This window comes from Toxorhynchites rutilus, chromosome 2 (assembly GCF_029784135.1).
Source record: "Toxorhynchites rutilus septentrionalis strain SRP chromosome 2, ASM2978413v1, whole genome shotgun sequence".
Taxonomy (NCBI): Eukaryota; Metazoa; Arthropoda; class Insecta; order Diptera; family Culicidae; genus Toxorhynchites; species Toxorhynchites rutilus.
The window spans coordinates 115,296,193-115,306,876 of NC_073745.1; the positions used below are offsets into that span (position 1 = coordinate 115,296,193).

At 42.2% G+C, this 10,684-nt stretch overlaps 1 protein-coding gene across 1 annotated transcript; it reads left to right on the forward strand.

Annotated features, from left to right (window-relative positions):
* The first annotated feature begins 3,360 nt into the window (after nucleotides 1-3,360).
* On the forward strand, nucleotides 3,361-7,927 carry LOC129766066 (uncharacterized protein K02A2.6-like). Its single transcript, XM_055766520.1, has 4 exons — nucleotides 3,361-3,493; nucleotides 4,222-6,096; nucleotides 6,239-6,827; nucleotides 6,972-7,927. The coding sequence occupies exons 2-4, from the start codon at nucleotides 4,222-4,224 to the stop codon at nucleotides 7,925-7,927; spliced, it is 3,420 nt and encodes a 1,139-aa protein (XP_055622495.1). The 5' UTR covers nucleotides 3,361-3,493.
* The last annotated feature ends 2,757 nt before the right edge of the window (nucleotides 7,928-10,684 follow it).

Genomic DNA, 10,684 nt, shown 5'->3' on the forward strand with positions numbered 1-10,684 from the left:
AGCCAAACTCTAATCGATTACTCACAAGATATTAAATTTTCATCTGCTGTCGCACTGTATAGTGAACAACGTCGGAAAACTCGAGCAAGTGCTCTGAAAGTTAAATTTTCATTTTTCAATCTTCGACAATGGTTTTGTTTGTATTGGTGAAAGCATCGTTATTTTTTCGACACTGATGCCAGACAACATCATCGAAACATCTATCAAAACCACTCAATAAAATGTTATTCCTGAGTCATAGCGTTTCATATCATGAAAATCAATAGAATAAAATTGTGTTGATATCAATACAATCATTATTTTTACGTTTAATGGGTCTATAATGTAAGTTTTAGCAACTTCAACATTGGGTAAGAAAATTGTATTGCAGAGCTCGGAACACTGCCACGGCTGCCTATGCTTTCAAAAACAATAAACGGAAAAGTACTACATTCAATCAAAATGTCTCGGCCAACGAAGAGAAGAGTTAAGGCTCTCCAACGTGAATATGTGAAAACAATACGACCAACGAAGGAAAATATGAAGGAATTACCAGCATGCGGAAGAACTTGTTAATATCAAAAGAGGCCCAATTCGCATGTGTTATAAATTTGCTCATGTTACGCTCGCGTATAATCAGTATTGTCAGTGTCAATGAAGCGCCACACAGTCTGATAAGTGAATTGATCTATTTACATGTGCTTCGCTCTTCTCTCACAAACACTATTACCCCATTTTTACACGTGGGTTTACCTATACTACTACAATGGCTAGCTTCCACCTTCACCTTAAGTGTAAAAATAGGGTAATAGTGTTTGTGAGAGAAGAGCAAAGCACACGTAAATAGATCAATTCACTTATCAGACTGTGTGGCGCTTCATTGACACGAGTCTTTGAATACATTTGAAAAAAAAAACAAATAACAATTCAATACTAAAGTAAAATGTATGAACGATATGTTCCGATGAACAATTGCAAATGTAAATATATATAGAAGGTGCATTTGCATATGATTCTGATTATACGCGAGCGTAACATGAGCAAATTTATAACACATGCGAATTGGGGCACTTTTGGTATTAACAAGTTCTTCCGCATAGTAACTCGATGTTGATAATTCCTTAATATTTTCCTTCGTTGATCGTATTGTTTTCACATATTCACGTTGGAAAGTCTTAACCCTTCTCTTCGTTGGCCGAGGCATTTAGATTGAATTTAATACTTTTCCGTTTACTGTTTTTGAAAGCATAGGCAGCCGTGGCAGTGTTCCGAGCTCTGCAATACAATTTCCTTACCCAATGTTAAAGTTGCTAAAACTTACATTATAGACCCATTAAACGTAAAAATAATAATTGTATTGATATCAACACAATTTTATTCTATTGATTTTCATGACATGGGACGCTATGACTCCGGAATAACATTTTATTGAGTGGTTTTTATAGCTGTTTCGATGATGTTGTTTGGCATCAGTGTCGAAAAAATAACGATGCATCCACCAATACAAACAAAACCATTGCAGAAGATTGAAAAACGAAAATTTAACTTTCAGAGCACTTGCTCGAGTTTTCCGACGTTCTTCACTATACGGTGCGAAAGCAGATGAAAATTTAATATCTTGTGAGTAATCGATTAGAGTTTGGTTGATATTACTTGATGGGAAGTGTGCGAAAACGATCATTTTCTTCACACTGTTTCGCAAAATTATTGATTTTCGGGCGAGAGGTGAGGGAGGGAGATGAAAGAAATGAGCGCCATTGTGGCAGCCATTTGTGGCTAGCTTCCACCTTCACCTTAAATAGAATTATTGAATTTGACAGTTGAAAATCAATGTATAATTTGAAATGTTTTTTTTTTCTCGATACTAACATTCATTGTGTGGCAATAGGTATTTTGATCAAACTTGTGACTACAAAAATGAGAGGATGAAGTTCCGTGAAATGCGAATGGATGCCGCAGAGCCGTTTGTAGATTGGGTACTAAGATTAGAGAATCAGGTAAAGTTTTGTGAATTCGAACCAGAGCAGCGGAAGGATGAATTTATTCAGGCGCTTATCAGACGTTCCGTACCGGAGATCGCTATGAAGCTGTATGAAATGAGCGACATCTTGATTACATTCGGATGGAAACCAACGAAAAGAATCAAGCTGTGAAGAATGAAACCTCGATCGAAATCAACAGCGGTGCGGAGAATACATACGAAGGGAGTGTGGTCAAGCCTTTAAACGCAGTGTTTGGTCAAAAATCGGAGTCCGTTCCAATGCGCCGCGGTTATCAGCGGGCATCGTTTTCGGAAATGGATGCTGAGAGGAACGGCAGAAAAAAATCGTTTTCGTGGCTTAGGTCTTCGTGGTCGGGCTGGACATTACGGTGTGACCCGTCGGAATTGTTTGAAATGTGGATGGATCCACGAACCAAAGGAGTGCAAGGCCTATCGGGTTAATTGCTACACTTGTGGAAAAGAGGGTCATTTTGCCGAATATTGTTTTTCGAAGAACCGAGATGCTAACCACACCCAGCGAGAACGGGAAGAGATGCGTAAGGCGTGTAAATATGAAGCAGGAAAGATTAATCAGGTAAACTAGTTCATATAAACGCACACATATGAGTTTTCCAGAAAGATGCTCAAATAAAAATGTTTTCTAATGAAAATAAAACAAAATAAATAAAAACGATGTGATTTATTGTTCTTATTTTTTTTTCGTTTTTACCGTCAATCATTACAGTTGATAACTGGTAGCACAAACCCCTTACAAGGATCTGAAGATCCTAGACTAGTGGTTTGTAAGATCGGAACCGAAGAGTTCCAATTTCTAGTTAATACAGGTGCTACTGTAAACACTATGACGACAAATGAATGGTAAATGATCAAACGGAAATGTCGTTCAGTTATACAGGATTTTGTGTTGTACCCGGAAGAAATTTTACGAAGCTATGCAAACCATCGTCCATTAGAAGTAGAGTGCTCTTCTAGGGCGTTTGGTGTGAGCAATCAACCATTGCAGATGGCTAAGTTCTTTGTCGTTAAAAATACTGAGTTATCACTGCTCAGTTTTGACACAGCAAGCAAGTTGAACTTGGTTTAGGTGGAATTGCAGGATGCCGTAAATGTGCATACTAGCGAGTATGGCAAAATGTTGTACGCGATCTCTGCCACTAGATTAGAGCCTAAAATGCTCGATATCACCGTTACACATGGAAACGAGCCGAAGAAATTTCCTAAAGTCCTTATTGCTCCAGTGAAATTCAAGGTGGATGTTTCGGTTACGCCGAAACAAATCATTCGGTACAACATACCTGTAGTGTATTGCCTACCTTGTATTAATAAACCATTGCAACACACCTATTTACTCACACCTTGTATTGTCTCACATTGTTATTCACCGAAGCATACCTTCTATATTCATATACATTGATGGGTGGGCTACGGGCTGTCATTCGGGCTACGAGCGTAGAGAAGGACGGACACAATCTTACAACTGGCGACGAGGAGAAAAAATAATTGAGGAACGAGGTAATTATGCAACCAGCAAAATATTTTCATTGTGTAAGAAAATTGCGTGGCCTTTATCACAAGGTAAAATCCAGTAGCAACTGGAAGTGGAATGTTTAGCAAACGCGAGAATTATGAAGAATTCTCCGTGGGGTCGAATTTTGCGAGAATCAGAGTGATTCTAACGGCGTTGGCGGGAATCGGAAGGATTCCTCCTGTTTGATTTGCGAGAATTGATAGAATTCTCCAGGGGGTCGAACTTTGCGAGAATCGGAGTGATTCTCACGGCGTTGGCGGGAATCGGAAGGATTCCTCCTGTTTGATTTGCGAGAATTGATAGAATTCTCCAGGGGGCAAAGTTCGATAGAATTTAGACATTCTCGAGGAGTGCGGAAGTTTCATGTCTTCCCTACTGTGAATGGTTCGCATCTCGACGAGAAATGTTATGGAAGAGAAAAGTTTGTTTCCTGCATAAGAGGTTATGTCATAACCAAACGAAGCCGTTCGGGATACGGCCGAATGATGTAAACACAAGACGAAAATTCGAGAATTTTCCCTGTTGTTTTTGTTTTGGCTCAAGCTAAATCTAGATCAGATTCACAAATCGAAGTGCAGGGAATTAGAACTGGGGCCAATTCGATGTATAGTAATTCGAATTGAAGACGCACTGATGAAGCAGACGGGCATAATTGAGATTGTGTTATCGAATACAGATGGAAGATAAAATGTTTGTCTCTCTGTGGTTTCAGATGGATGAATCACGGGCGGTTCCGGCTTTTAGATGTGATAGAATCGAAACAAGTAAACTTGCTCGAGAATGGAAGGTGTGGAAGGAGTCACTGGAGTGCTTCTTTGCGGCCTACGATATAACGGATCAGAGAGTCATGCGAGCGAAAATGCTCCATATGGGTGGTTCTGCCTTGCAGACGGTTTTCAAGAACCTGGAAGATCATGATCACGTTCCACTGGTCTCCCTGGTTCCGCGATGGTACGATGTAGCGGTTGAAAAACTCGACGCATTTTTCGAACCAAGACACCAAAACACTTCTGAGCGCAGGAAGCTCCGGCAAATAAAGCAGAATTCTGGTGAAAGATTTACGGATTACGTCATCCGTCTTAAGCAGCAAGTTGGTGAGTGTGGATTCGAAAGATATGGAGCTGATATAGAGGAAATCCTGAAGAATATCTATCTAACGGATGCCGTTGTTGAAGGATGTTCTTCAAACGAAGTGCGCAGAATGATTCTGCTGAAGGATTTGCCTTTCAAGGATATCGAAGCATTCGGAGTTACCCAAGAAGGCGTGGACCAGCAATTGGTTGAGATTACCCAATCGGGGACTCACACGATGGATAAGGTATACAGTGCTCATTCGCAGAATCGAGACCGCCGTAGTGCTGTTAGAGATAACTCAAACAGGGTGTCGATGAAGAAATGTTACAATTGCGGTCGGCAGGGACATCTGTCAACCTCTCCAATGTGCCCGGCACGCGGTCAGCAATGCCGCAACTGTAAGAACTACGGTCATTTCGAGAAACTGTGCCGTAAGCGAAAGTCAACGCGATCAGAACCCTCGCAGAAGAACCAAATCCGAGTAATTGAAAGCATCAGCAACGACAATGATCTAAATGTAGTCGTACCAGAAGACAACCCAACCCAAGACAAAGTGTACTACGCCTTCTACTCAGGTAATGAATCAAACATGCTTACATGCAGTATCGGTGGTGTTTCTACGGAAATGTTGGTCGATTCTGGTGCTGATGCTAATTTGATTAGCGAGGTATCTTGGGTGAAAATGAAAAATAGTAGGATTTCGGTGTATTCGTCAACCAGAGGGAGCAGTCGAATTTTAAGAGCGTATGGCAGCGATATTCCATTGACCATTTTGGGAACCTTCGTTGCGGACATAACCATTGGAGAGAAGACAATTCAAGCTGAATTTCTCGTAGTCAAAGGAGGCCAACGTTGCCTTCTTGGTGACCGAACAGCGAAGCAGTTAGGTGTATTAAAGATTGGTTTGCACGTCAATCGTGTCGAGAACTCTACACAGCCGTTCAGCAAGATTAGGGGTATCACGGCTTACATCCCTATGAATCCTGAAGCCATCCCAGTTTTCCAGCCAATGCGTCGCATTCCTTTGCCATTGGAACAAGCAGTTGCGAAGAAAATCGATGAATTACTGAAGCGGGATATCATCGAAATCAAGACAGGTCCAACCTGCTGGGTGTCCCCGTTGGTTATTGTAGGAAAGGCAAATGGTGAGCCTCGACTCTGTGTTGATCTCCGCCGAGTAAACGAGGCTGTTCTTCGTGAGCACCATCCGATGCCTGTTGTGGAAGATTACATTGCGCGCCTGGGAAGAGGATTGATATGGAGCAAGCTCGATATTCGCGAGGCGTTCTTGCAGGTCGAATTGGCAGAGGAATCACGTGATGTAACGACCTTCATGACCAACCGGGGGCTATTCCGGTTTAAGAGACTGCCGTTCGGCTTAGTAACGGCACCGGAGCTTTTTCAAAAAGCTATGGACGAAATACTGGCAGATTGTAGCGGCACCTATTGGTATCTCGACGACATAATTGTAGAAGGGAAGGACATCGAAGAGCACGATAATCGACTTGAGAAGGTATATTGATTTCTGACAATTTGATATTGTTTGTATTTGTTTCCCCTTTATACGAATAAAATTACTTTCTTGGATTAAACTTTTGAATTTCTTCATAAAATATACACTGAACTGTGAACTGAGTCCAGGGTTTCGATTCCAGGTTCTTTCGAGATTGAAGGACAGGGGAGTGGAGCTCAAATGGGAGAAATGCCAATTTTGGGTTACCGAACTCGAGTTCTTGGGCCATCAGATCTCCAGAAACGGGATAAGTCCTTCCGAGTCGAAAGTAGCAGCGTTGATGTCATTCCGAGAGCCTGAAAATGAAGCAGAGGTACGTAGCTTTCTCGGATTGGCCAACTACCTGAATCGATTCATTCCGCATCTTGCGACTATTGATGAACCGTTGCGCAAACTTTTGGTTAAGGGTACTAAGTTTGAATGGACTAGCAGAGAATCTGAATCTTTCCAATCCATCAAAATGGCTTTAAGTAACGTGAGTAACTTGGGGTTCTATAAAGTAGAAGATCGTACAGCTGTAGTAGCAGATGCCAGTCCCCAAGGGTTAGGAGCTATTCTACTCCAAATCAACGACGAAAATGTCCAACGTGTGATCAGTTTCGCTTCCAAATCCTTAACAGAAACGGAACGACGGTACTGTCAAACGGAAAAAGAGGCCCTAGCTGTCGTGTGGAGCGTGGAACGATTCCAATACTATCTCCTTGGCAGGAAATTTAACATCCTGACAGACTGTAAGGTTCTTGAATTGTTGTTTTCCAAGCGCTCAAAACCCTGTGTGCGAAAAGAACGCTGGGTCTTGCGATTGCAAACGTTTGACTATAACATCATACACGTCTCAGGTAAATAAAACATAGCTGATTCGCTATCTCGATTAGCTATCCAGGAACCTAAGCCATTCGATCAATCGGAGGAAATATTCGTACGCGAAGTAGCCATTCAAGCTGCTAACTGTGCTGCGTTAACTTGGAATGAGATTGTACAAGCAACAGAAATCGATGACGAAATCTCAAAAGTACTGGAAATTCTGAGGAATGGTGATATGCAGAACTTATCTGTTGAATACAGAGTAGTTGCCAATGAATTGTGCAATTTTCAAGGCGTACTGCTACGAAACGATCGGATTGTCGTACCTTTTTCGTTAAGAGAAAAAGTGCTGATTACAGCTCACCAGGGTCATCCTGGCATAGTGATGATGAAAAGTCACCTAAGATCAAATGTCTGGTGGCCTAAAATGGATCAGGCAGTTGAACGATTCGTGAAGCGTTGTAGAGGTTGCGTATTAGTTGCTGCTCCCGAAGCACCAGAGCCAATGCAACGTAGTCACCTCCCTTCATCACCGTGGCAAACATTGGCACTCGATTTTTTGGGACCTCTGCCTGAGGGGCAACACGTGTTGGTTGTTGTTGACTGTTACAGTCGTTATATAGAGGTAGTTGAAATGGATACAACAACAACAAAAGATGTTACGCGAGAGTTGATGACCATGTTCAGTCGGTACGGAATTCCATCGTTCTTGAAAGCCGATAATGCACCACAGATTAGTTCCGATTGTGAGGAGTTTAATGAGTTTTGTTCGACTAATGGTATCAAATTGCTGAACACAATACCGTACTGGCCTCAATCAAACGGAGAGGTTGAACGGCAAAATCGTTCGATTTTGAAGCGCCTCCGAATATCTCAGGAGCTTGGGAAAGATTGGAGAAACGAGCTACGGCTGTATCTATTAACCTATCATTCCTCGAAGCATCCAACCACAGGCAAATCACCAGCAGAGTTGATGTTCGGTCGTCAGATAAAAAGCAAGCTACCAACGATTTCGACGTTTTCTTGAAGATGAAGGAGTACGTGAGAGAGATGCTGTCATCAAAGAAAAGGGGAAAGAGTACAGTGACAGAAGAAGACAAGCAAAGGAGAGTAATATAAAAGAGGGTGATGTCGTACTTGCTAAGCGGATGCGAAAAGCAAATAAACTAGACACCGAATTCACTAACGAAGAGTTTGTAGTTCATCGTAAAGAAGGTACTGATACCGTCATACAATCGAAGGCCACTGGTAAACAATATAGGCGAAAGTTCAGCTCATTTAAAGAAAATTGAAGATCCAAGAACTTTCCGGAAAACTCAGGAAGACAGCTCAGAGCCTATCTCTCCGTCAGTTCAATCTGAAATCGACGGCGACAGGAGATGTGATTCCAGGGTCGAGTCAGAAAACACATCAGTCGAGGCATCCGTTTCATCCAGATCACCTGTAACAAGACGTCCGAGAAATGTACCGACGAAGTATCAAGATTATATACCGTATTAACTGTAAAGACCAAACAGATCTAAATAAATATTTAAACTTGTTTGCATTTTTAAATCAAAGGAGGGATTGTAGTGTATTGCCTACCTTGTATTAATAAACCATTGCAACACACCTATTTACTCACACCTTGTATTGTCTCACATTGTTATTCACCGAAGCATACCTTCTATATTCATATACATTGATGGGTGGGCTACGGGCTGTCATTCGGGCTACGAGCGTAGAGAAGGACGGACACAATCTTACAATACCAAAGGCGTTTGAAATGTGCACTAACGAGAGATTAAGGGTAATGGAAGATAGGAGTATTATTGAGAGGGCAGATAAGGAGCAGGACATAAAAACATGTGTCTCTCCGTTGGTGTTAGTAGTTAGTACCGAAAGGTACTTCGGATTTCCGAATCGTTGTAGATTACCGCGAGGTAAATAAAGCCATTATTCGCGAACCATATCCTATGCCATCGCTCGATAAGATGTGGACCGACATTCCAAGTGGCACGATGTATTTTTCCAAGCTGGACCTCAAAGACGCATATTTCCACATTGAGTTGGATGAAGACGTCCGACATTTCACGACCTTCATGACGGCCAATGGACTATTGCGATTTAAAGGGTGTGTTACATCAAATTGCATCACGGAAAAAACGCTGTAGAAATTTAATTTTTAAGAATTATATCTTCAGCTTTGGCTTATGATCAGATAAGAGTGTATAGATCACGTTGGCCATGCTTCACTGTCAATTTTTCGTAAAATTGGATAAATGTCGTCGAACGGAAAAGAGCGTCGTGAATTAATCCTGCGCACTCATTTCGAGAATCCGGAGTTGTCACATCGGGACATCGGTAAGATGCTGGGAATCGTCCAATCTACGGTCAGCAGAGTACTTAAACGATACTTCGAGAACCTAACCATCGACCGGAAGGTGAAGAACGGCAAAAATGGATGCTCCGTCAGTGAAAAAGATCACAAGCGCGTAGTTAAGCACTTTAGACGTGATCCGAGAAGTTCGGTCCGGGATGTCGCCAATAAGCTGAATTTGTCAAGTTCATTCGTCCAGCGGACCAAGCAGCGGGAGGGCCTGCGTACATAAAAGGTTCAGATTCGCAAGCAGAAACTATCCAAGTTTGCCAAAAAGTACATGGTGTGGCATGCGATCTGCTCTTGCGGAAAGTGGAGCGCCCCCTTCGTGATGACCGGCATGGTAAACGGGCAGGTTTACCTTAAGGAGTGCCTACAGAAGCTCTTACTACCACTATTGAAGCAGCACGAGGGCCCGACCATCTTCTGGCCGGATCTCGCTTCGTGCCACTATTCAAAGGACGTGTTGGAGTGGTACGAAGCCAACGGGGTCACCTTCGTGCCAAAGGAAATGAACCCGCCCAACGCGCCGGAGCTTCGCCCAATAGAGAAATATTGGGCGATTATGAAGCAGGCCCTCCGGAAGAACCCAAAAGTTGTCAAATCGGAGGCGGACTTCAAGAGAAAATGGATTTCTGTTCAAAAAAAACTACAACCTGACGTTGTACAGAACCTTATGGACGGGGTAAAGAGGAAGGTGCGAGCATACGGGCTTGGGCTCGAAGTATGAATAAAAAAAAATGCCAAAAGTTGTTTAATAGTTTTTATTTCACTGTCTAAAATTTTCAAATGGATCGGTCTACTGGGCGAATTTCTACAGCGTTTTTTCCGTGATGCAATTTGATGTGACACACCCTTTAAGAGATTGCCGTTCGGATTGTCGTGTGCTCCAGAACTCTTCCAGTGAGTGTTTTGATGAAGTGCAAGAATGTCATTATCTACCTCGACGACATTTTGGTGTTTGGTAGAAGCTTGCAGGAGTTGAGACGTTACATAGCCGAAGTAAAGAGAGTGCTGGTTACAAATAATCTTACGGTCAATGAAAAAAAAATCGGTGTACGATCAACATACAGTAGATTTTCTTGGATTTACAATCGACGGTACCGGTATTTTGCCAATGCAGAAGAAAATATCGGACATACAGTTGTTTGAGAGGCCGAAGGGTACATCCGAAGTGCGTAGTTTTTTTTTGGGTATGTTGACCTACATGAGTCCTTTTATAAGTAACTTCTCGTACAAAACTAAAATTCGAAGTTTGTATGGTCTAAGCAGCACCAAGAAACATTTGAGATGCTTAAGGACGGAGTCGACAATCACTTGATCAAGAGAGGGTATTTCAACTAAAACGATCGGATTGTTCTGTATACTGATGCTTCGCCGTGGGGTCTAGGGCGATTATTTGGGCGATGGAAAAGCTTTCATATT

Coding starts and splice junctions, on each gene's coding strand:
- LOC129766066 (XM_055766520.1), top strand. CDS start 4,222: ATGGATGAATCACGGGCGGTTCCGGCTTTTAGATGTGATAGAATCGAA. Junction 6,097..6,238: donor ACGATAATCGACTTGAGAAG/GTATATTGATTT, acceptor TTTCGATTCCAG/GTTCTTTCGAGATTGAAGGA. Junction 6,828..6,971: donor ATTTAACATCCTGACAGACT/GTAAGGTTCTTG, acceptor TATCTCGATTAG/CTATCCAGGAACCTAAGCCA.